The sequence below is a fragment of the Salvelinus namaycush genome, chromosome 41 (genome assembly GCF_016432855.1).
Source record: "Salvelinus namaycush isolate Seneca chromosome 41, SaNama_1.0, whole genome shotgun sequence".
Lineage (NCBI taxonomy): Eukaryota > Metazoa > Chordata > Actinopteri > Salmoniformes > Salmonidae > Salvelinus > Salvelinus namaycush.
In genome coordinates this window covers 21159867-21186761 of record NC_052347.1, presented here as the reverse complement: position 1 = coordinate 21186761, position 26895 = coordinate 21159867, and the positions used below count along the sequence as shown (strand labels likewise).

Genomic DNA, 26895 nt, shown 5'->3' with positions numbered 1-26895 from the left:
TGCACTAGCTACTCTCCTACCCTACCAGCTACTCCTCTACCCCACTAACTACTCTCCTACCATACTAGCTACTCTCCTAATGCACTAGCTACTCTCCTACCAATTTAGCTCCTCTTTTACCCCACTAGCTACTCTCCTACCCCACTAGCTACTCTCCTACCCCTCTAGCTACTCTCCTACCCCACTAGCTACTCTCCTACCCCACTAGCTACTATCCTACCCCACTAGCTGCTCTCCTACCCCATTAGCTACTCTCCTACTACACTAGCTACTCTCTTACTTCACTAGCTACTCTCCTACCCTACCAGCTACTCCTCTACCCCACTAACTACTCTCCTACCCCACTAGCCACTCTCCTAAAGCACTAGCTACACTCCTACCCCTAATAGCTACTTTACTACTACACTAGCTACTCTCCTACTACACTAGCGTTGTACTACACTAGGTTTAGCCCACTGCCCCTCCAACCTGGGACGAGCAGACTTTGATTGACAGTTTCCGTGACTATCGTTCAGGTAGAGAATGGGATCAGATTAAGGACAGAGGCACGATGATGAGAGATGAGTGAGAGGTTTGAGTCCCATTTAAATTTTAAACACCCCTCTGCCCCTTGAGGAAGGAATACTCCAGTGTAAAGGGGAAGGGGCCTCAGAGGGAAAAGACAGATTGCTTTTTAAAAGATCACCAGATTGCACTGGAGAGTAGAGAAGACTTATTATAGATGTCTGTAAGTCTTTTGGGAGTTCTTACCCCAAGGCAGGGACGCGGGGAGTCCTTTTGAGCTTGTCAATAAAAGCACATGGCATCTTTTATAGATTTTCATATTTCACTTGAAATCTTAATTGACTTGTTTTGACTGGGTATGACACCGTCTACAAAGACTGCTGTGGGCTTTTCAGTCATACTGTATGTGTAAAATATGGTTCATTTGAAAAGGGAAATCCATGTGATTTTATGGATTTATTGTACATATTCTCACCCCCTTGGGTGTTTTATATTTTAACAAGTCCCCATTTACTAGTGGAGTAGCCGCCCAACCTACAGCATACTGTGTGCAGTACTGTATTTTAATGGCTTCTGCGCCAAAAGACAGCGCTGACGCTAATTAGCAGACATTAAACACTGTTGCTGGATCAGATTTAAACAGGCAGGGGGATCGGGCCTGGCCTCCATCACACAACACCTGCTAACGAGCCAATCACACACAGAAACAAGGGTTAAAGGGGCGGGCATCTACTTAATGACCCAATCACATGCTAATCCCCAGGAAAAGATGCCCCCTTTTCTCCATTATACTGAGGCTTTGCATTTCTGAGTGGGGGGAAATGAATAGAATTCCCACAACGCAAAATAAAACAATAGCAGCATTTCCCAGGCTTCCCAGACATCACATGGGCATGGGTATGCATTTAGGTTGTGGGTAAGATCCAAAACAGCAGAGGTCCAGGGTCAGATCAGGTGATGGTGCATAAGTTAACTCACGATTCACGAACATAACTTTATAATTGTCTTCTGAACTACCTCATTACTATTCATAACGTCTTCAGTTATGCATTCATGACTGCATAGAGAGAGACGCTGAGTCACTGGATGTGTAGGGCCCCTTAGGCTCTGGCTCAGCACTTAGGAGGTTGGAAAAACAATCTCTTCACTTTGTAGTTGGTCTCCTCTCTTCCTTTTGACGACAAAGCTCTCTCTATCACTCCTCTGAGGGGATAGAAACTGTGCCACGCCACTGAGACTCCAGAGAGAGAGAGATAAAGAAAAGGGGAGATAGAAAGGGAGGGAGAAAGAGTAGATATGGAGAGACACAGAAAGAGAGAGATAAGTTGAAAGAGCTAAAGAGATGGAGAGAGGAGTAAGTAGAGCATGGTTCTCCTCAGTATAAGAGGACTGACTGTGTCTCTGCCATGGATTTTTGAATTAAAGGAAGATAGGTTGCTCCAGGCTCTATAGAGAGACCACTTCACATTCCTGAAGCTCTTGCTTTTGTTTTCACTTTCTTGTTCCGTTTAAAAAGTTGCTCTCCTCCTTCACGACCATTCATCATGTATTTCCCACAAGGCAGTGGTGCTGTCTCCCACCGAATACTGGACCACCCTGTCCACTCTCTCTCTCTCTCTCTCTCTCTCTCTCTCTCTCTCTCTCTCTCTCTCTCTCTCTCTCTCTCTCTCTCTCTGTCTCTCTGTCTCTCTGTCTCTCTCTCTCACCCAAATATCGAAGGCTGGGTCACATGTAGCATGGGTAAAGGGGTATACATTGGTAAAACACCGATATCAGATGTAAATTGTGTAGACTACTCATCCTTCCCTCCTTCATAACCTCCCATGTTAAGACTTCTTTTGTGACATTTCCAAAGTCGTATCTAAGTATGTACACACAACGGGATAATATCTGAGACTCGCTATGTACAATAATAAAATATGTATCCTAAATTCACTTTGTTACCACTTTCATCTCTCACTTGTATATGCCTAGTCCAGCTAGCATAGAATCTCCTAACAGACCCAACAGGTGAACACACAGACATACAGACTTCCATTACAGCATCTAGCTAAGTGTACAGTGTGTGTTGTAGGGTAACAGTGTAACAGTGTTATGGGAGCTCACCTATCTGTTCCTGTCTCTGTGTCTGGACCTGGGCCTGGGCTGCATGCTGCTGCTCCTGCAGACTCTGGCTGTCCACTGAGATGCCGCTGTCGCTGTGCAGCTTCTCCCCCTCCGGCGTCACCGTTTGATTGGCTGCTGTGGCTTGGTGGTTGTTAGCCGGCTGTTTGTTCTGCTTGCAGCTGTTCCACCTGGGAAGGTGTGAACGGAGAAGAAGTGAGTCATGCCCACAACACTGTGTTCCCAGAAGTGGTTTAATTGATGTGATGCGAGTAATGGACGTTTTGTGGTTGGGCTGGTCATCAGGAAACATGGAAGGGACGAGGAGGGATCAGTCATCAGACATCTCTGAAAGTCTTCCAGTAAACCTAAAGGACCAGCAGGGAAACAAGCCTTCTGGCCTCATCGTGGTTTAATCCTCCGTCATTTTTACTGTAATGTTGTCTCTGGCTGGAGCAGCCTCCTAGTCCTAATGATCTAATCAATCAGTCAATCAAAGCCTTTTAACAGACAGTGTTGGACCTGTTTATACAGTGGAAGGAGACAGATATTAAAGTAGCCCCGTAACTGTTTGTGTTGACGAAGTAGCCACTCGGATTTCAACTGGACTGCACTTTACAATCGATACTGGATTTGATGATGAGCTTGTTTACTTGGTACATGGTGTGTTTGAATCGGCGTGTGTGTGTATGTGTTGTGTGCAAATGCTTGTGTGTGTATGTGTTGTATGTATGTGTGTGTGCGTGCGTCTGTGTGCGTCATTTCTAATGTTTAATATGTCACTCACCTCTGTCAATCCTTTTACTCTGAGTGTGTGACCTTTGAAATGCATTATGGTGTGTGTGTGTGCGTGTAATCATGTGGTGTAACTGAATATTTCACCATACAGTCGCTCTCTATCTGGCTCCCTGCCTTTCTTTAGCCATGGGCTACATCACTCAAACACCATCCTGCCTGTCATTCCCCTTCCCTGACTAGTCAACCTCTCTGTCCTAGTTCACTCTCTCTCCCTCCTCCAGCCTGAGCCCACTGTCTGCATACATGTATCATCCTCCCTGCTTTGTCTCTGGTCCTATCTGTGTGATAGCTGCTTCTATCTGTGTGATAGCTGCTTCTATCTGTGTGATAGCTGCTTCTATCTGTGTGATAGCTGCTTCTATCTGTGTGATAGCTGCTTCTATCTGTGTGATAGCTGCTTCTATCTGTGTGATAGCTGCCTCTATCTGTGTGATAGCTGCTTCTATCTGTGTGATAGCTGCTTCTATCTGTGTGATAGCTGCCTCTATCTGTGTGATAGCTGCTTCTATCTGTGGGATAGCTGCTTCTATCTGTGTGATAGCTGCTTCTATCTGTGTGATATATTCCTATATCTGTGTGATAGCTGCTTCTATCTGTGTGATATATTCTTATATCTGTGTGATAGCTGCTTCTATCTGTGGGATAGCTGCTTCTATCTGTGTGATAGCTGCTTCTATCTGTGTGATATATTCCTATATCTGTGTGATAGCTGCTTCTATCTGTGTGATATATTCTTATATCTGTGGGATAGCTGCTTCTATCTGTGTGATATATTCTTATATCTGTGTGATAGCTGCTTCTATCTGTGTGATATATTCCTATATCTGTGTGATAGCTGCTTCTATCTGTGTGATATATTCTTATATCTGTGGGATAGCTGCTTCTATCTGTGTGATATATTCTTATATCTGTGTGATAGCTGCTTCTATCTGTGTGATATATTCCTATATCTGTGTGATAGCTGCTTCTATCTGTGTGATAGCTGCTTCTATCAGTGTGATATATTCCTATATCTGTGTGATAGCTGCTTCTATCTGCGTGATAGCTGCTTCTATCTGTGTGATAGCTGCTTCTATCTGTGTGATATGTTCCTATATCTGTGTGATAGCTGCTTCTATCTGTGTGATAGCTGCTCATATCCTATCCTACCTGTGCTCATATCCTATCTCACTGCTTTGTCTATGCTCCCACTCCATGGCCCCTCACCTTTTGAAGACGATGTAGGCCACCAGCCCCACCACCACAGCAGCCAGGATGGAGCAGTAGATGGGGATGAGGTTCTCGTTGAAGCCCGATCTGATGAAGTGAGGGCTGGGCTGGGCCGTGGTGCTCTCTCCCCCCGGGGAGGGGCTGCTGGAGCTGTCTGGTGGGAAGATGTCTGTGAAAGAGGGGGAAGACCGGTCCGGGGGAAAGGTGGGAGACGTGTAGGACGGGAAGAGAGGATCTAAGGAGAGTGAAGGAAGAGAGGTAAAAGGAGAGAATGCTATTATATAAGACAGGAAAAGGTCATTTTCATATGAGGTCATTATTTTACGGTAAGAATGTTTTATTAAAATAAATCACACACTTAACCAGTAGTAATAATAGCCAGTTTAGGAATACATTATCATTGGCTAAGCAACCTACATCAATTCTCCTTGGAACCAGCACATTGTACTGTAGTTAGCACACCAGTATATCAAAAAGGGAATTTACAATGGGGACCAGGGAAATAAAAACAAACAAAAAAGATACGTTTCCCCATAATGAAAAAATACAATTTCATAAACTATAACTGTATACATCCTTCTTCAAGTAGTTCTGAGCCTGGGTTTAGTCATGACGATGTCCCTAAGCAGATGTTTGAGTGACAGTGCACACATGTGAATGCTTGTTCTTATAGGCAGATGGGCTCCGGTAAGATGCTATCTGGAGAAAAGGGGGGAATGCTTCTAGAGGAGGAGGAGATGGGAGGCAAACTGTCACTTACCCACATAATAACCCAAGCCCAGCAGCACATCATGATCATCATCATCTCTCTCACCAGGGCCGCATCCCAAAGGGCACCCTATTTCCTACATAGTGCATTACTTTTGACCAGAACTCATAGGGCTCTATGAGTAGTGCACTATTATATAGGGAATAGGGTGCCATTTGGGACGCATTCCAAGTTCTTCTCTATATGGGAGCATGACTGTGATCTCTGTACATAACATGACACACACACACACACACACACACACACACACACACACACACACACACACACACACACACACACACACACACACACACACACACACACACACACACACACACACACACACACACACACACACACTGTCTCTCTCTCTCTCTCTCTCTCCCTCTCTGCTACTGGAGGGGTCTGGTTTTCATCAGGCTTAACTCACAAAAGAGGAGACATTTTTATAAATTGTCCCATTTCCTCTCTCTCTTTCTGTTTCTCTGTAAATTGCATTAATGATCAACTGCTATTTTCCAGTGTGCCAGCAACACCATTCACCATGGCTGCCCAGAGGCCTTCTTGCTTCTGCTTCCCTGGCAACGTACATACAGCACAGGACAACTCAGTCATGTTCTTTGTAGTGGTTACCCTGTTATCTGCTGTGTCACGCACTCCTACTGTGTGTGTTGTGTAATAAAACTGTTATGCTTCAAGCATTAGATGTAGCTACAGTATGTCTGCCAGTATCCACACCCCGAGGGGAGTATGGTGGATGGTGGAGATGGGTCTTGTCTCTCTCTGTGGTGGTGTGGATATGAAGGAGTAATCCCCAACAGAACAGAACCCCATGCAGGCTTCCTCAGCCCTCAAATAATATGATTTTCCTGTGTTTTATAAACACCAGGTCAGATCTAAAAGTCGGAAACATTCCACAGGGATGTTGGTCTGTTGACACCAGACAGGATGGGTCCATGGACTCATGCTGCTTACGCCAAATCCTGACTCTGCCATCAGCATAACGCAACAAGAACCGGGATTTGTCGGACCAGTTGACGTTTTTCTACTCCTCAATTGTCCAGTGTTGGCGATCGCGTGCCCACTGGAGCCACTTCTTCTTGTGTTTAGCTGATAGGAGTGGAACCCAGTTTGGTCGTTTTCTGTAATAGTCCATCCGTGACAAGGATTGACGAGTAGTGCGTTCCCGAGATGTCGTTCTGCACACCCCTGCTGTACTGCGCCGTTATTTGTCTGTTTGTGGCACGCCTGTTAGCGTGCCCGATTCTTGTAATTCTCCTTCGTCGTTGCTTATCCACAAGCTATTGTCGCTCACAGGACTACCGTTGACTGGATTTTGTGTTTGCTGCACCATTCCCTTCGTAAAAAGCCCAGGAGGCCAGCTGTTTCTGAGATACTGGATCCGGCGCGCCTGGCACCGACGATCAAACCAGACTCAAAGTCACTTAGGTCACTCGTTATGCCCATTGTAACATTCAGTCGAACAGTAACTGAATGTCTCGATGCCTGGCTGCCTGCTTTAGATAGCAAGCCATGGCCAAGTGACTCACTGTCTGTAGGAGCCATCCATTTTTTGTGAAACGTGGTGGTGTACCTAATAAACTGGCTGGCGAGTGTATCTTTCCACACTATGAGTGAGGTTGGTATAATACTGTGAAAATTATGATAATGCCATTTTAGTGAAAGAGCTGTTTGAAAATCTGCCTGTTTTGGTGGCATGGAGTTTTGACATCACCAGGCTGTAAATTAGTTAATAAACCAATAAGAAAGAGTTCCAGCTTGTTTTCAGTTTCCCCCACCCCACTTGAGAAATTGCTCTTTGCTAAGAAGCTATTTTTCTTTCTTTTTGACCATTTGAATTCAAATTAGGGTACATTTGTTAAATTCTGCAGCTTGTTAAGACTCAGATATCTCCTGGCTGTTTCCTTGGCGATGACAGGACATTCCTTTGTCCGTAGGGAGGGATAGGTTTACTGAAACTGTAGAGAATACCGTTCCACACTGGACATTCCCTGCTCACAGCCACGTCACACCAAGACACAAAAATAAAACTCAACCTATTTAAAGGCATGGTATCGATTTCAGGGAATTCTTTTAGGCCAAGGTCAGGTCACAAGTGTGTGGCCAGTAGGAATGGTAGTCACGTTTCCAGTCTGTCAGTCCCTGTGCAGGTGTAACAGAACATGCTTGAACTTTCAGGAAGTGCGCTTCTCCTTCCATCTCTATTCACCAATCAGTTACAGTCAGTTTAGCATTATGGTGATAAAACAAGAGGATCCCAAAGATGAGATTTTCACAATCACTTCAAATTCCCCTCTTTCCACTTTTTCCACTGTGTGAGTCATACAGTGCATGCAGCGACTATGTCAGCCATATAATTCTACAATGACCACACACACACACACACACACCATTTATTCACACCTTTGGAGACGGTGTGTGTGAGTTCTGATAGCAGTGTCCATTTCATCCGGTACCGTACGGATGGCAATCTGGGGTGATCACAGTAAGTCAGAGTGAATAAACACTCACTGTCACCAACACAAACTTTTTATTTTCCTCCTTCCAGCTGTATCTCTTTTTTCTCTCTTTCTTTCTATATTCCTCTGAACCCCTTGCCCTCTTTCTCTCTGCTTTTCTCTCATATCTCATGCTTACCTGCATGTATGCATCAGCCCTGTGCTGATCTAGAAAGTAAGGCAGTTAACTGGGAAATAAACCTGCGGCTCCAGTGCCTGTCTCGGTCTCGGTCGGCTAAGCGTGTTACCCAAAGACGGCCGTGGTTTAACTGTTTTATTTCAGCTTCAATGGATTTTAAAACGTCTCTGAAACAAATAAAACTTCCCTGAGCTTTTATGAGCCCAGGCTCGTGAATAACTGTTTATTAGGGGGACTGGAGGAGGATAGAGAAATGCTATTTTATTTGGCATTTTAGTTTTTTTATTGTAAAGTTAACCCTATATAATGCCTTCAGAAAGTATTCATACCCCTTGACTTACTCCACATTTTGTTGTTACAGCCTGAATTCAAAATGGATTAAATAGATGTTTTCCTCACCCATCTACACACAATATGACAAAGAGAACACGTTTAAAAAATGAAATTTGCAAATGTATTAGAAAATGAAATACAGAAATATCTCATTTACATAAGTATTCACACCCCTGAGTCAATACTTTGTAAAACCACCCTTCGCAGCAATAAACATTTGCAGGTCTTGCCATAGATCTTCAAGTAGATTTAAGTCAAAACTGTAACTAGGCCACTCAGGAACATTTACTGTCTTCTTGGTAAGCAACTTTAGTGTAAATGTGGCCTTGTGTTTTAGTTTATTGTCCTGCTGAAAGGCAAATTCATCTCCAAATGTCTGGTGGAAAGCAGACTGAAGTTTCCTCTAGGATTTTGCCTGTGCTTAGTCCATTACATTTATTTTTTATCCTGAAAAACTCCACAGTCCTTAATGATTACAAGCATACCCATAACATGATGCAGCCACCACTACACTTGAAAATATGGAGAGTGGTACAGGTGATGTATTGATTTGCCACAAACATAACACTAAGGAAAAAAAGTTTTCTTTGCCACATTTTTTGTAGTATTACTTTAGTGCCTTGTTGCAACAGGATGCATGTTTTGGAATATTTTCATTATGTACAGGCTTCCTTCTTTTCACTCAGTTAGGTTAGTATTGTGAAGTAACTACAATGTTGTTGATCAATCCTTAGTTTCCTCCTATAACTGCCATTAAACTCTATAACTGTTTTAAAGTCACCATTGGCCTCTTGTTGAAATCCCTTGTAACTGAGTTAGGAAGGATGTCTGTATCTTCGTAGTGATTGGGTGTATAATTACACCATCCAAAGTGTAGTTAATAACTTCCCCATGCTGAAAGGGATATTCAATGGGATATTTAACCCATCTTCCAATAGGTGCCCTTCTTTTTGCGAGGCATTCGAAAACCTCCCGGGTCTTTGTGGTTGAATCTGTATTTGAAATTGACTGCTCAACTGAGGGACATTACAGATAATTGTATGTGTGGGGTACAGAGATGAGGTAGTCATTCAAAAATCATGTTAAACCCTATTATTGCGAACAGAGTGAATCCATGCAACTTATTATGTTACTTGTTAAGCACATTTTTACTCCTGAATGTATTTAGGCTTGCCATAACAAAGGGGTTGACTACGTATTGACTCAAATACATTTCAGCATTTCATTTTTAATTAATTTGTCCAACAACAAAAAAAGTATAGAAACATAATTCCACTTTGACATTATAGGGTATTGTGTGTAGGCCAGTGACAAAACATCTCAATTTAATACATTTTAAATTCAGGCTGTAACAAAACAAAACATGGAAAAAGTCAAGGCACTGTATTCCCTCCTTGCTTCCTTGCAGTCAAGTTGGGGTGGAGGACAGTTATCAAACACACCACACGCACAATGACCTCTTTATCTATCAGAGAACACTCTCCCACTGTCTCATTACGGCCCATCTCTATCTGTCTAGGCCTCTTGTAAACACCACACACACACACAGTCAGACACTTCTCTCTCCCCGGATGAAATTATTCAAGTTGGCGTTCTGCTTTCCATAGAGAGTGAGAGTTAATAGGGAGAGTGGGGGTAGAGAGAGTCAGAAAGGGACAGTATTAGGAGAGTGTATGGGAGTGTATGGGAGTGTGGAGGAGAGTGGGGGAGAGAGGAGGAGATGGGGGAGTAGAGAAACAGAAGCGCTGCTGTAAAGTGCTCTGATTAGCAGGAGTAATTACACTGCAGCAGTGAAGCACTGAATGACCCACTCCTCCCCTCATCCCTTTTCCCCCTCTTTTCCCTCGGCCTAACCCCTCAAGACTGCTCGGGGAGAAAGGGAGGAGGGAGAGAGGGGAGGTGAAGAGAGGCTGAGAAAGAGAGAGTGGGGAAGAGATAAGGAGGGAGAGATAAAGAATTTCTCCCTCTATCTAAGAAGGGTCTGTAGGTGATAAACTGAGTCATGAAAAGCTAAACTTTAGTGTTTAAGGAATTGTGCAATAACCCTGTCACACACAGTCTGCACACTCACCGATACACACAACCAACCGCATGGTGGAGGAGAGAGACAGCTGACCTGAGAGATGAACAGAGAGGGATGGAGAGAGAGAGAGAGATGTGAGCTGAGAGAGGATGAGAGAGAGAGATGTGAATTGAGAAAGAGAGAGAGAGAGATGTGAGCTGAGAGAGGATGAGAGAGATAGAGATGTGAGCTGAGAGAGGATGAGAGAGAGAGAGAGATGTGAGCTGAGAGGGAGAGAGATGTGAGCTGAGAGGGAGAGAGATGTGAGCTGAGAGAGAGAGAGCGAGAGAGAGATGTGCGCTGAGAGAGTGAGAGAGAGATGTGAGCTGAGAGAGAGAGATGTGAGCTGAGAGAGAGATGTGAGCTGAGAGAGGATGAGAGAGAGAGATGAGAGAGACCCCTCCTGTCTCAGCCTCCAGTATTTATGCTGCAGTAGTTTATGTGTCGGGGGGCTAGGGTCAGTTGGTTATATCTGGAGTACTTCTCCTGTCTTATCCGGTGTCCTGTGTGAATTTAAGTATGCTCTCTCTAATTCTCTCCTTCTCTCTTTCTTTCTCTCTCTCGGGGGACCTGAGCCCTAGGACCATGCGTCAGGACTACCGGGCATGATGACTCCTTGCTGTCCCCAGTCCACCTGGCCTTGCTGCTGTTCCAGTTTCAACTGTTCTGCCTGCGGCTATGGAACCCTGACCTGTCCACCGGACGTGCTACCTGTCCCAGATCTGCTGTTTTCAACTCTCTAGAGACCGCAGGAGCGGTAGAGATACTCTTAATGATCGGTTATGAAAAGCCAACTGACATTTACTCCTGATTATTATCTGACCATGCTGGTCATTTATGAACATTTGAACATCTTGGCCATGTTCTGTTATAATCTCCACCCGGCACAGCCAGAAGAGGACTGGCCACCCCTCATAGCCTGGTTCCTCTCTAGGTTTCTTCCTAGGTTTTGGCCTTTCTAGGGAGTTTTTCCTAGCCGCCGTGCTTCTACACCTGCATTGCTTGCTGTTTGGGGTTTTAGGCTGGGTTTCTGTACAGCACTTTGAGATATCAGCTGATGTACGAAGGGCTATATAAAATAAACTTGATGATGTGAGCTGAGAGAGAGAGATGTGAGCTGAGAGAGAGAGATGTGAGCTGAGAGAGAGAGATGTGAGCTGAGAGAGAGAGATGTCAGCTGAGAGAGAGAGAGATGTGAGCTGAGCGAGAGAGAGTGTCTAAGTCTGTGTGGGTCCTGCTGCAGAGTGTTCGGTGCTCATAAAGGTTACCCAGCGAAACCCTCTCTCTCTCTAATCATTCTCTCATTGTGAGTGATTGCCACTTGGAAACAGCTGGATATGAAGGGAGTATGTGAAAATGCCTGCCGCAGCTACTTAAACACACATGCACACACACACACACACACACACACACACACACACACACACACACACACACACACACACACACACACACACACACACACACACACACACACACACTGTGTCAGCAAGATTGAAATCTAGTATCACACACATTGACTGAGTTAGGCCTAGATTCAATCAGATCAAGCGTTAACCGCCGAAGTCTGGATAATTCTTTGCAAAAACGGTTTGAATGGTCCACTGGCTCCCAGAGGCAAGATTTAGATTGGATGTTACATTTCAAGAACCCTCCCCCACACGCCCGTAGAAGGGGTGCTGTGTGTTATGTGCGTCACTGTTATTCATCCAGTAGTTGTGGCCTATGCTAGTTTCAAGTTATGAAAGGTGGCCGACAGTCTGCGATTTATTTTCATTGAAATTGAAAGTGGATTATACTGGTAAAGTCAAACATCACAACACGTTCTAAACCACTCTGGTGACAGACTTTTTTCCCTGTCTCCATTCATCACATGGCTGCTTGCTGCACTTTGTTACCACCGCAAATATCGTGAAGATTGCCCATTATATTTGTTTTTGTAAGGACCCAAAAAACTGAGGCAGTGGGAGAACCTAGAAAGTAAATACAAAAACAATGTATTATTAGCTAGCTAGCTGGCTACAGTAGGCCACTTGTAGGGTAATGCCAGGTGTGCACTACATGACTTAACATGTACTGGCTGAGCCTCAGCCACATGTAGTGGCTCAGCCTAACATGGCTGAGCCTCTCACACTAAACGACCGTCTTTCCTGTAATATTTTGTTGTCTTGCCAACATAGTGGTGCAATACTAAACCATGTGGCACAGACAGGGGTCACACACTAAACCATGTGGCACAGACAGGGGTCACACACTAAACCATGTGGCAGAGACAGGGGTCACACACTAAACCATGTGGCACAGACAGGGGTCACACACTAAACCATGTGGCACAGACAGGGGTCACATACTAAACCATGTGGCACAGACAGGGGTCACACACTAAACCATGTGGCACAGACAGGGGTCACACACTAAACCATGTGGCACAGACAGGGGTCACACACTAAACCATGTGGCACAGACAGGGGTCACACACTAAACCATGTGGCAGAGACAGGGGTCACACACTAAACCATGTGGCACAGACAGGGGTCACACACTAAACCATGTGGCACAGACAGGGGTCACACACTAAACCATGTGGCACAGACAGGGCTCTCACACTAAACCATGTGGCACAGACAGGGGTCACATACTAAACCATGTGGCACAGACAGGGGTCACACACTAAACCATGTGGCACAGACAGGGCTCACACACTAAACCATGTGGCACAGACAGGGGTCACACACTAAACCATGTGGCACAGACAGGGGTCACACACTAAACCATGTGGCAGAGACAGGGGTCACATACTAAACCATGTGGCAGAGACAGGGGTCACATACTAAACCATGTGGCAGAGACAGGGGTCACATACTAAACCATGTGGCACAGACAGGGGTCACACACTAAACCATGTGGCAGAGACAGGGGTCACACACTAAACCATGTGGCACAGACAGGGGTCACATACTAAACCATGTGGCACAGACAGGGGTCACACACTAAACCATGTGGCAGAGACAGGGGTCACACACTAAACCATGTGGCAGAGACAGGGGTCACACACTAAACCATGTGGCACAGACAGGGCTCACACACTAAACCATGTGGCACAGACAGGGCTCACACACTAAACCATGTGGCACAGACAGGGGTCACACACTAAACCATGTGGCACAGACAGGGGTCACATACTAAACCATGTGGCAGAGACAGGGGTCACATACTAAACCATGTGGCAGAGACAGGGGTCACATACTAAACCATGTGGCACAGACAGGGGTCACACACTAAACCATGTGGCACAGACAGGGGTCACACACTAAACCATGTGGCACAGACAGGGCTCACACACTACAAGATTCCTCACTTGGTCGTGAGGATTGTCGATTGCACGTTCTATGGTATATTGGTGATCACACAATTGAATGTGCATCCCGCCACCTACTATGCAGGAGGGAAACAGGATTCCCCAAAAAACTGAACAAACTACCCAAAAATAAATAAATCAAATAAAATCAAAACGTTTTGTTCAAATATAAAACAGATCTGATCCCTACACAGGCTCAAGGGGAACCTGGAAGGGAAAGTCTTCCGGCGCCAGTACCCCTTGAAAGTCTTCAGATGTAAAATCCTTAAGTCAGTCTGTCCAGTTTTCTAGACTTCTTTGAGACTTGTGCTGTATAGCTTATAACTGTGGAAATGAATGCAACAAATTCCACCCTCTTAACACACAGGGTATCTTTTGTCTGGCAGCAAACATTTACTACAGGCTGTGGTGTATCCAGTACCATATCTTCACTTATGTTGCTCAGGTCAATACAATTCTGGTCTGACCAATCGGATTCCATGCTTCAAGATTGCTTCGATCACGTGGACTGGGATATATTCCGGATAGCCTCAGACAACAACATTGACGTATACACTGACTCGGTGAAGATGTTTATTAGCAAGTGCATCGGAGATGTCGTTCCCTCTGTGACCATTAAAACCTTCCCTAACCAAAAACCGTGGATTGATGGCAGCATTCGCACGAAACTGAATGCGCGAACCACCGTTTTTAATCATGGCAAGGCGACCGGAAACACGACCGAATACAAACAGTGCAGCTATTCCCTCTTCAAGGCAATCAAACAGGCAAAGTGTCAGTATAGAGACAAAGTAGAGTCGCAATTCAACGGCTCAAACACGAGACGTATGTGGCAGGGTCTACAGTCAATCACGGATTACAAAAAGAAAACCAGCCCCGTCGCGGATCAGGATGTCTTGCTCCCAGACAAACTAAACAACTTCTTTGCTCGCTTTGAGGACAATACAGTTCCACTGACAAGGCACGCTACCAAATCCTGTGTGCTCTCCTTCTCCGTGGCCAACGTGAGTAAAACATTTAAATGTGTTAACCCTTGCAAGGCTGCCGGCCCAGACGGCATCCCTAGCTGCGTCCTCAGAGCATGTGCAGACCAGCTGGCTGATGTGTTTACGGACATATTCAACCAATCCCTATCCCAGTCTGTTGTCCCCACATAATTCAAGATGGCCACAATTGTTCCTATTCCCAAGAAAGCTAAGGTAACTGAACTAAATGACTATCGCCCCGTAGCACTCACTTCTGTCATCATGAAGTGCTTTGAGAGACTAGTTAAGTATCATATCACCTCCACCCTACCCGATACCCTTGACCCACTCCAATTTCCTTACCCCCCCAATAGGTCCACTGACAATGCAATCGCAATCACACTGCACACTGCCCTCTCCCATCTGGACAAGAGGAATACCTATGTAAGAATTCTGTTCATTAACTACAGCTCAGCATTTAACACCATAGTACCCTCCAAACTCATCATGAAGCTCGAGACTCTGGGTCTCGACCCCGCCCTGTGCAACTGGGTCCTGGACTTTCTGACGGGCCGCCCCCAGGTGGTGAAGGTAGCAAACAACATCTCCACCCTGCTGATCCTCAACACTTGGGCCCCACAAGGGTGTGTTCTCAGCCCTCTCCTGTACTCCCTGATCACCATGACTGCCTGGCCATGCACGCCTCCAACTCAATCATCAAGTTTGCAGACGACACTACAGTGGTAGGCCTGATTACCAACAACGACAAGACAGCCTACAGGGAGGAGGTGAGGGCCCTCGGAGTGTGGTTTCAGGAAAATAACCTCTCACTCAACGTCATAAAAGCAAAGGAGATGATCGTGGACTTCAGGAAACACTAGAGGGAGCACCACCCTATCCACATCGACGGGACCGCAGTGAAGAAGGTGGAAAGTTTTAAGCTCCTCGGCGTACACATCACAAACTGAAATGGTCCACAGTGCCTCAGGAGGCTAAAACACTCACAAACTTTTACAGATGCACAATCGAGAGCATCCTGTCGGGCTGTATCACAGCCTGGTACGGCAATTGCACCGCCCTCAACCGCAAGGCTCTCCAGAGGGTAGTGCGGTCTGCACAACGCATCACAGGGGGCAAACTACCTGCCCTCCAGGACACCTACAGCACCCGATGTCACAGGAAGGCTAAAAAGATCATCAAGGACAACAACCACTCGAGCCACTGCCTGTCCACCATAATGCCACTTTAATAATGTTTACATACCCTACATTACTCGTCTCATATGTATATACTGTATTCTACACCATCTGCTGCATCTTGCCTATGCCGCACGCCATCGCTCATCCATATATTTATATGTACATATTCTTATTCATCACTTTACATTTGTGTGTATTTGTGCGTATAAGGTAGTTGTTGTGAATTTGTTAGATTACTTGTTAGATTTTACTGCATAGTTGGAACTAGAAGCACAAGCATTTCACTACACTTGCATTAACACCTGCTAACCATGTGTATGTGACCAATACAATGTGATTTGATTTGACTTGTTTTCTCAATTCTTTTAATTGCCTCCACATAGGAGATTTGATTGACAGCTCTAACTTTTGCCACCTTCTTCACCTTCACAGGGCACTCCAGGAACTCAGGATCATGATCCCCACCACAATTGCAGCACCATCATCTTTCTACACACCATTCTTCAGAATACTCTGTTCGTCTGCACACTGTTGAAACGTCTGCACACACTTGAAACATGGCCAAATCCTTTAATATTCTTACACTGCAGTGGTTGGGGACGAAAGCTTCCTACATAACCAAACTTCACATGCGTAGGTATTTGCTCTTTATCAAAAACCAACAGAACCGACAGACTTTCTTCTATTTCTCCATTCCCTCAGCGGTTCAGACGCCGGGCACCAACCACACCAGGAATTCTCTTCAGGTATTTAACCTGAACATCCGTCGTCGCCCCTGAGATGACTCTTTTAGCGGGTGCTCTACTCTGAAGTTCAAAACATTAAAACTTCTGTTGTCCGGATTCTTTTGAGTCCCACTGCAATCTTCCTCTGCTCTTCAGAAATACAATGAATCAAAATACGCCATTTTAGACACCTCAAACGGGTTTCCAACATATGCATCCTTACTCAACAAACGCATCCCAACAAGAAGCAATTCATTATCATTCACACACGTATCCTCCACTCCAATTTTAGACAATTTCAACTACTGTTCTCCATTCAGAACATTCGTCTTCACCAAATTTGCTCAACGCGCTGCTTGATTCCAACTCAGCATCCACTTCCGCCATCTTCCCACACTCTAGTCGACACATTGAAATGAAAGTGGACATGTAAACATTAATGACAGATAAACCAATACATGTATTGACCCAAATTACTTATTGATATTGGTATGAGTGGGTTCATGTTGTTTTATAGATCTACACAAGCTGCGGTTTGCTATGTAGAGTTGATGAACTAGACTTTCCATTGCAACAATGATATAATTTCAGTTAACGTAGCTACATCAAGCTTTGGCTCAAAGCAGCCTCATACATGTTTTCAGTCAGACATTCATGCTTGCCACACAGAGTTGAAATGTCTAGCCAACACTTCAGAGCTGTAACGATTTAACGCTTTGGTTAAAGGCAAGTATAAACGCATACTAGTAGTAGTCATCGTTCCTGCTGGAGAGTCTACACATTCTGGGTGACGCAAAACAATGTCAACATCTCACTGGCTTCTTCTCTGGAGAGCTCTCATTGGCTATTGCTGATCACAGTTCTAAAAGCTTGTTGTTGCACATTTCACACTACAAGAGCATTGCAGATTTTGCTCTGATGAAATCAAACATGTTTGAAAATATCGGGATGTCTGGGACTGCTCGAAGACGAGATCGGTAGCCCTCAGATTGCGTCTCTGACCCGTTCAAGTTAAATGAGCGTTGGTGACGGCCGCACGCCCTGAGTAGGCAACGACATGGGGATTTTCTCTCAGATTTCAGGGACAGCTAAAATTGTGTAGTGTACACCCGGCATAACTCAATTGAACTGATAATTAGCTGACTTTACACACTGTTAAGCTAAGTGAATTAAATGTCATCAACTAGCAAACTTCCTATTAGCTAGCTATCTTGATGTAATCATTGTTAATTAAAAACACAGTCTCCAAATGCATTTGTAAATAATAACCATGGAAGAGGGTGAAATTGAATCTCCAGCTGTCAGTAAAGGGAGAGTGTAGGCTACTGGACAGAGCAGGTCATTTTGTTGCAGGACATTATGAAAAGATTGTCCAGTTCCAGTACCTAGAGGGGAAAGGTTTGAGGACAGCGAGATAATAGCAACATAATATTCTGTGCTGTGTAATTGAAGTATAATGAAGCCTGTTTCTTTGTGATGTTTTCTGTCTTCAGATATGGAACGCTGTGAAAGCCTGTTTGTGTCACACCCTGATCTGTTTCACCTGTCTTTGTGATGGTCTCCCCCCCCTCCAGGTGTTGCCCATCTTCCCCATTATCCCCTGTGTATTTATACCTGTGTTCTCTGTTTGTCTGTTGGTAGTTCGTTTTGTTCATCAAACCTACCAGCATTTGTTCCCCTGCTCCTGCCTGTTTTCTTGCTCCTGTTTTCTAGTCCTTCCCGGTGTTGACCGTTCTGCCTGTCCTGACCCTGAGACAGCCTGCCGGTTTGTACCTTACCCCACCGTTCTGGATTATTGACCCCTGCCTGCCCTGACCCTGAGACAGCCTGCCGGTTTGTACCTTACCCCACCGTTCTGGATTATTTACCCCTACCTGCCCTGACCCTGAGACTTCCTGCCGTTCTGGACCCTTTACACCCTCTCTGGATTATTGACCACTGCCTGCCTTGACCTGTTATTTGCTTGCCCCTGTTGTTGTAATAGACTTTTGTTGCTTCGACACAGTCTGCATCTGGGTCTTACCTAAACGTGACAGTTTGCCGATGAAGAGAGAGGTCCCAATGAAGGTTCCAAGAGACTAAGGGTATATCCTATATGCCATGGGTCATTGTGGCTAGCTACTTCTTGTCCCTCATGCTAGCCTTTACAACCAAATATCACTTCAGAAATGTCAACATTTTAAATATTGACATGGCCAGCATTGTAGACCATTTCTTCCCTCTTGCTGCAGATTTAACTGATCTAGAAATAACATAGACATGCTGTGAAAACCAGCGTGTTGTAAATGTTCTTAAATGTTTTGTCACCACTTCTTGTTTTGTAGAATTATTTTGTCCTCATGCACTGTTGCTACTAATCTGGTGAGCACCAAATGTGTCCTCATGCACTGTTGCTACTAATCTGGTGAGCACCAAATGTGTCCTCATGCACTGTTGCTACTAATCTGGTGAGCACCAAATGTGTCCTCATGCACTGTTGCTACTAATCTGGTGAGCACCAAATGTGTCCTCATGCACTGTTGCTACTAATCTGGTGAGCACCAAATGTGTCCTCATGCACTGTTGCTACTAATCTGGTGAGCACCAAATGTGTCCTCATGCACTGTTGCTACTAATCTGGTGAGCACCAAATGTGTCCTCATAGACCACCGGGGTGTCTTGGGAACAGAACAGTCATGGCAATGGTTCGACGGCGTCCACATGTTTCCATGTGACCTTATGGGTGTGTGACTGTGGCTCCTTTCACATGCCAGAGTCCCCCGACACACCACACAGGGCAAGGTCACCCAGAGCCACCCCATACTGTCACTACTGTCCCTAGCACTGTCCCTAGTCCTGTCCGTGGCCAGCGGAACACAACACAGGGTCACAGAGAAGAAGACAGAGCCCCGAGGTCAGAGGTGAGAGGCGCTCTGGTTGTGTGCTGTCTTTATCTCCACTGCTGGTGGTCCTCTATATGGTACAGCACAAGGCTTTGTACCCTACTGTACATCACTCATAATAGAAGGCCTGACATAGATGTTCACTCACTGTATGAGGCACACATGGGGCGGTTTGCCTGGATTTCTGCAGTCCATATGACTCTCTGACTCTCACACAACGTATGAGTGATATAAGTGATATTCCCAATTCTCATATTTACTACTTTATTTTTTAGAGTCAGTGAGAGAGGGAGAGAAAGAGAGAGAACACTGTATATAGACATAATATGACATTTGAAATGTCTTTATTCTTTTGGAACTTCTGTGAGTGTAATGTTTACTGTACATTTGTATTGATTATTTCACTTTTAGTTTATTATCTACTTCACTTGCTTTAGCAATGTTAACATATGTTTCCCATGCCAATAAAGCCCTTGAATTGAATTGAGAGAGAGAAGAAGGTAGTGAGGAAAACAGAGAAGGGAAGAGAGGACACAATTTCTTACACTTTCATGTCTGGACTGGTTCATGTGACTATGAATTGGGAAGGTTCTGGACTGGTTCATGTAATTATGAATTGGGAAGGTTCTGGACTGGTTCATGTGATTATGAATTGGGAAGGTTCTGGACTGGCTCATGTGATTATGAATTGGGAAGGTTCTGGACTGGCTCATGTGATTATGAATTGGGAAGGTTCTGGACTGGTTCATGTAATTATGAATTGGGAAGGTTCTGGACTGGTTCATGTGATTATGAATTGGGAAGGTTCTGGACTGGTTCATGTGATTATGGTGCTGGGACATGTGTCCTCTTTTTTCCTCACTACCTTCTACTCTCTCTCTCTCTCTCTCTTTCGATCTCTTTCTATCTCTTTCTGTCTATCTGTCTCTCTCTCTCTCTCTCTTCTCTCATTTTAATCACCCTCTCTCTGAACAGAGATGTCCCTGGCTGATCAGAAGCAGGTGTTTCTGCCTTTTTGAGAACACAGAAACAGCTGTCAGTGAGGAGGAGGAGTCTGCCTCCTAAACGACACTTTACTCACTATGTAGTGTACTACTTTTGACCAGGACACGCTACGGGCTCTGGTTAAAAGCAATTCACCATATAGAGAATAGGGTGCCATTTTGGACACAGCCTATGTGTGGGCGAGAGAGTGTTTTCTCCTCTCCTGATCTTTCTGGGTTTATCTTTTCTCAGTCTGTTTCACAACTAACTGAGAACTGCCAGCCGCGGCCAAGAGATGACAGAACATTAAAAGAAGAACGACTTATGACCCCCATCTGCCTGACAAGCATCTCCAGCACAGTGCAGCAGGTGTCCACGGATATCCCACTTGCATTTGCAACGTGGCATTTCTGGCCCAGGCAGCATCCAAGCCCAGCACACAAACCTCACCCAAGTCCCCCATCCAAAAAGTAACTAATCCTAGTAAGTGTCCAAGTTCCAAATTCCGAACCTAATATCCAAAACCACTACGGAAATCTTGTTCCCAAAACCCAAAATTAATGTACATGATCAAAAACCAATATCAAGCCTGGTTTTTATCACCTTTACGAAACCTTGGAACATTCTAGTCCTACTGTACCAAAGGTCATCTGGAGGTGGCGTTAAGGACCTCTGTTATAAAGTTGATAATTTCCTTCATACAGTATATTTACTGGAACTCAAACCTGCTGGGCCCATAGACCTAACCCAGCCTGTGGAGCCAACCCAGGTCCCATAAACCTAACCCAGCCTGTGGAGCCAACCCAGGTCCCATAAACCTAACCCAGCCTCTGGAGCCAACCCAGGTCCCATAAACCTAACCCAGCCTGTGGAGCCAACCCAGGTCCTATACACCTAACCCAGCCTCTGGAGCCAACCCAGGTCCCATAAACCTAACCCAGCCTGTGGAGCCAACCCAGGTCCTATAAACCTAACCCAGCCTCTGGAGCCAACCCAGGTCCCATAAACCTAACCCAGCCTGTGGAGCCAACCCAGGTCCCATAAACCTAACCCAGCCTCTGGAGCCAACCCAGGTCCCATAAACCTAACCCAGCCTGTGGAGCCAACCCAGGTCCTATAAACCTAACCCAGCCTCTGGAGCCAACCCAGGTCCCATAAACCTAACCCAGCCTGTGGAGCCAACCCAGGTCCTATAAACCTAACCCAGCCTCTGGAGCCAACCCAGGTCCCATAAACCTAACCCAGCCTGTGGAGCCAACCCAGGTCCCATAAACCTAACCCAGCCTCTGGAGCCAACCCAGGTCCCATAAACCTAACCCAGCCTGTGGAGCCAACCCAGGTCCCATAAACCTAACCCAGCCTGTGGAGCCAACACAGGTCCTATAAACCTAACCCAGCCTGTGGAGCCAACCCTGGTCCCATAAACCTAACCCAGCCTGTGGAGCCAACCCAGGTCCCATAAACCTAACCCAGCCTGTGGAGCCAACACAGGTCCCATAAACCTAACCCAGCCTGTGGAGCCAACCCAGGTCCCATAAACCTAACCCAGCCTGTGGAGCCAACCCAGGTCCCATAAACCTAACCCAGCCTGTGGAGCCAACCCAGGTCCCATAAACCTAACCCAGCCTGTGGAGCCAACCCAGGTCCCATAAACCTAACCCAGCCTGTGGAGCCAACACAGGTCCTATAAACCTAACCCAGCCTGTGGAGCCAACCCAGGTCCCATAAACCTAACCCAGCCTGTGGAGCCAACCCAGGTCCCATAAACCTAACCCAGCCTGTGGAGCCAACACAGGTCCTATAAACCTAACCCAGCCTGTGGAGCCAACCCAGGTCCCATAAACCTAACCCAGCCTGTGGAGCCAACCCAGGTCCCATAAACCTAACCCAGCCTGTGGAGCCAACCCAGGTCCCATAAACCTAACCCCTGTGGAGCCAACCCAGGTCCCATAAACCTAACCCAGCCTGTGGAGCCAACCCAGGTCCCATAAACCTAACCCAGCCTGTGGAGCCAACCCAGGTCCCATAAACCTAACCCAGCCTGTGGAGCCAACCCAGGTCCCATAAACCTAACCCCTGTGGAGCCAACCCAGGTCCCATAAACCTAACCCAGCCTGTGGAGCCAACCCAGGTCCCATAAACCTAACCCAGTCTGCTACCAAAGCAGGGAGCTCCATATCTTGTAGCCCAAGCAGCAGTGGACCTCCCAGAGGCTGGGCTTATTATTCACTGACATGGCTGATTTCATGCCACGTCCACCCTGCTGGATTGACAGCTTCCTGGGTATGTGCTCCAGTGCTGCAGCCTGCCCTGTAGTGCATCTGTGTTCACCGTGCCCGCAGAGGGAATACCTGGCCTCTAGTTAGAGCGTTTGGAGATTATGCACTGTCTCTGTGTTGACACTCCACCACTTCTTGACCTCTGTGACCGCTGTTCTGTTTTTTCTGCCGTCTGACAATTTGGCCTGCATGGCCCTCTGACCCTGACTGTAGAACAGACACATGTGGAAGTCACCCCTGTTGACCTCCTAAATTCACATGAGAAAGAAAACATTGTGATAGAGACATACAGGCCTTTACTATACGACCCTGATAGGACAGTAGGGCAAAGGTTACCATAAGTTCCCAGACGTTACTGCTACTGGCTAGCGTGCAGGTTGTGTGTGTGTATGTTGCTGTGAGTGTGCGTTGGTTCTCTTACTGTGGCAGAGGGAGTCGCTGACGGGGGTGCAGGCGCTCAGCTCCACCTCGATGCCCTCATCACATATGGTGCAGGGCAGGCAGGGGTCTAGGGAGCTGTCCCGGTCGGAGTAGGTGTCGTCTATACACTCCTCACACACCGTGTCGTGGTTGACCTCGCAGTGTGCCAACACGCCCTGGCCCGCCGGGCACACCGTGCAGGGCTCGCAGCGCCCAGACACCTCATTCAGGTAGTAGTTGTAGTCACACACGCAGATGGCATTGTTGGAGTCAGTGCAGGGCGTCTGCATGCGCATCAATCCTGTACACATGGTGCAGGGGATACAGGTGTCTGTGTGGCTGTAGCTCTCTGAGTAGGTCTCACCTGGAGGAGAAGAAAGAAGAAGGGGATAGAGAACGATGAGGGGAGGATGAGACAGAGGGGTGAAGGGGAGGGGGGATGGAGGGAGGGAGGAGAGAGGAAAAATGTATATGAGGAGGAGATGAGAGAGAGACAGTCAGTCTAATGACATGAATCATGTTTACTGCTGCTGTGTTCATCGAGAGGGGGGACACAGTGATCCAGTGGGCTCTGGATGATTTGTGTTCTGAGACATGAAAGGTGCTCTTGTTGAGGAAGGAGTCTGAAGCCCGCCGCGCTCATTACTAGATTGATCTCTGTGTGGACTGTACCGACTGTACTGTAATCATATAGCTCTCTACTGCTCTGAACAGACGACGCGATGGCCTGTATTCAAAGTTAGTATTCAAAGTATTCAAGCTGGGTTTGGCACAAATTATCACTGATCATTTGATGCTTGGCCACTCTTCATCATTTTAAAGTATGTTTCAAGCTATTTCTGAAAAGAATACATACGTCTAACAATATTGAGATGAATAAACTTAGCGCACGCCATACGCATGTTTCCCATTGTAAATCAGACTTGTCATGAAAGTGTGCGTGTGTGAACAAGCATTATAACTCTGCCAGGAAAACGCCCTCCATTCACCTGACTATAACACCCTTCAACACCCTTTATTTGCTGCATGATTTGGAACTGTTGGAATTAGGCCATGGGATGGCAGTTTCTAAAAGAAAGAGCAATGGCGAATTTGATCACATTTCTGTAGAGGTGTGGGCAGAATGTTTTAGAGTGACTTTTTCAAACTAAACATGCATGCTGCCTATATCGAGTGCCAAACACTTTATTGATTGTATATTCAAAAATGTTTTCATTAAAATGCTACAGCCCACACTTCTTTGCAAAAGACTAATTGTTTTGTTTATCAATATATTATTGTGTTTCTTCAGTATCTCCTGCCTTGGGTCTCTGAGATGCCACGCTCCTATCGCACAGCAATACTGTAGCCTATATCCATAGTGTCAAGTCTTTTACACAAGCTACCGGTATATTTACTGTGTAGGAAGAATGTATTCATCTTTTTCAGTCATTTATGCTGTATCTGGCTGTAAAGGACAGTAATTCATGCTGTATCTGGCTGTAAAGGACAGTAATTCATGCTGTATCTGGCTGTAAAGGGCAGTAATTTATGCTGTATCTGGCTGAAAAGGGCAGTAATGTATGCTGTATCTGGCTGTAAAGGATAGTAATTTATGCTGTATCTGGCTGTAAAGGGCAGTAATTTATGCTGTATCTGGCTGTAAAGGACAGTAATTTATGCTGTATCTGGCTGTAAAGGGCAGTAATTCATGCTGTATCTGGCTGTAAAGGGCAGTAATGTATGCTGTATCTGGCTGTAAAGGGCAGTAATTTATGCTGTATCTGGCTGTAAAGGGCAGTAATTTATGCTGTATCTGGCTGTAAAGGGCAGTAATTTATGCTGTATCTGGCTGTAAAGGGCAGTAATTTATGCTGTATCTGGCTGTAAAGGGCAGTAATTTATGCTGTATCTGGCTGTAAAGGGCAGTAATTTATGCTGTATCTGGCTGTAAAGGGCAGTAATTTATGCTGTATCTGGCTGTAAAGGGCAGTAATTCATGCTGTATCTGGCTGTAAAGGGCAGTAATTCATGCTGTATCTGGCTGTAAAGGACAGTAATTTATGCTGTATCTGGCTGTAAAGGGCAGTAATTTATGCTGTATCTGGCTGTAAAGGACAGTAATTTATGCTGTATCTGGCTGTAAAGGGCAGTAATTTATGCTGTATCTGGCTGTAAAGGACAGTAATTCATGTTGTATCTGGCTGTAAAGGGCAGTAATTCATGCTGTATCTGGCTGTAAAGGGCAGTAATTTATTCTGTATCTGGCTGTAAAGGGCAGTAATTTATGCTGTATCTGGCTGTAAAGGGCAGTAATTTATGCTGTATCTGGCTGTAAAGGGCAGTAATTTATGCTGTATCTGGCTGTAAAGGGCAGTAATTTATGCTGTATCTGGCTGTAAAGGGCAGAATTTCATGCTGTATCTGGCTGTAAAGGGCAGTAATTTATGCTGTATCTGGCTGTAAAGGGCAGTAATTTATGCTGTATCTGGCTGTAAAGGACAGTAATTTATGCTGTATCTGGCTGTAAAGGGCAGTAATTCATGCTGTATCTGGCTGTAAAGGGCAGTAATTTATGCTGTATCTGGCTGTAAAGGGCAGTAATTTATGCTGTATCTGGCTGTAAAGGGCAGTAATTTATGCTGTATCTGGCTGTAAAGGGCAGTAATTTATGCTGTATCTGGCTGTAAAGGGCAGTAATTTATGCTGTATCTGGCAGTACAGGACAGTCATTTATTCTGTATCTGGCTGTAAAGGACAATCATTTATGCTGTATCTGGCTGTAAAGAACTGTGACACTTTCTGACAGAGAAAACAGTGGCCAATTGTTGTGGACTTGTCAACAATGTTTTGATTTCAATTCCAAAAATAAAACACATTGATTTTTGTTCTTCTCACTAACAGCAAATGGTTGCATCTTGTTATTATGTTTTTATGAATGTGTGTCCTCATATCCCCCATTTGCACAACATACTTACTTGCCTGCTTGCAATACAATACTACAACTAATAGAAAATGTGCGTGGAGGAAAGCACATTCTCAAGCCAAGTTCACTTTTTATAAATGACAACTTTTGCGTCCAAACTGGCGCATGCATGTTTTGTGGTATATTTTGTAGCTACGCAATGTTTATAAAGGAGGCCCCTGATGACTATTTGCTGAGCCAGTTGTAGTTGTCTTTATGAAGTTCCATTAGTAGAATGTGCTCTTCAGGAATGTTGGTGCTAGAAGTTGAGCCATGAAGGTGTTGACCCCAAACTGGGTTATTCTCATGCTGAGAGATCTTAGCGGTACAAAGTCATCCATTAATATTGCATGTTCTTATAGAATTTTTTTCAGATATAATTGGAACCCTGCTGAATTAGTCATAGAGTCTGTTATTTTCGTGGCTGTAGGAGATGAGAGTGACGTTTTGCGGGAGAGGAGGAGAGGGAGGATGAGAGAGGAAGGGAGGAGAGGGAAGAGATGAGGAGAGGAGAGGATAAGAGAGGAGAGGAGGAGAGGGTGGAGAGGAGAAGAGGATAAGAGAGGAGAGGAGGAGACGGTGGAGAGGAGGGGCAGGCTGGTTTGAATAACAGAACAGCGGGATCCCCACCGGATATAGGGTTCCCCAAATCCCTCTGTACTCCTGTGTGATGCTCTTCTAAATGGGGAACAGGAGAGAGGAGGCATCTTCTGAAATCTGT

The 26895-nt window shown here is 45.5% G+C and overlaps 1 protein-coding gene across 1 annotated transcript in view; it reads right to left on the bottom strand.

The window, feature by feature from the left end:
- Positions 1–2596: 2596 nt before the first annotated feature.
- LOC120034288 (tumor necrosis factor receptor superfamily member 16-like) overlaps positions 2597–26895 on the bottom strand; it is a 36432-nt gene continuing 12133 nt past the window's right edge. Inside the window, exons 3-5 of the mRNA XM_038980790.1 lie at positions 23232–23594; positions 4612–4849; positions 2597–2798 (exon numbers count right to left, since the gene is read on the bottom strand). Coding sequence (XP_038836718.1) covers positions 2597–2798; positions 4612–4849; positions 23232–23594 — 803 coding nt within the window. The remainder of the gene's footprint in view (positions 2799–4611; positions 4850–23231; positions 23595–26895) is intronic.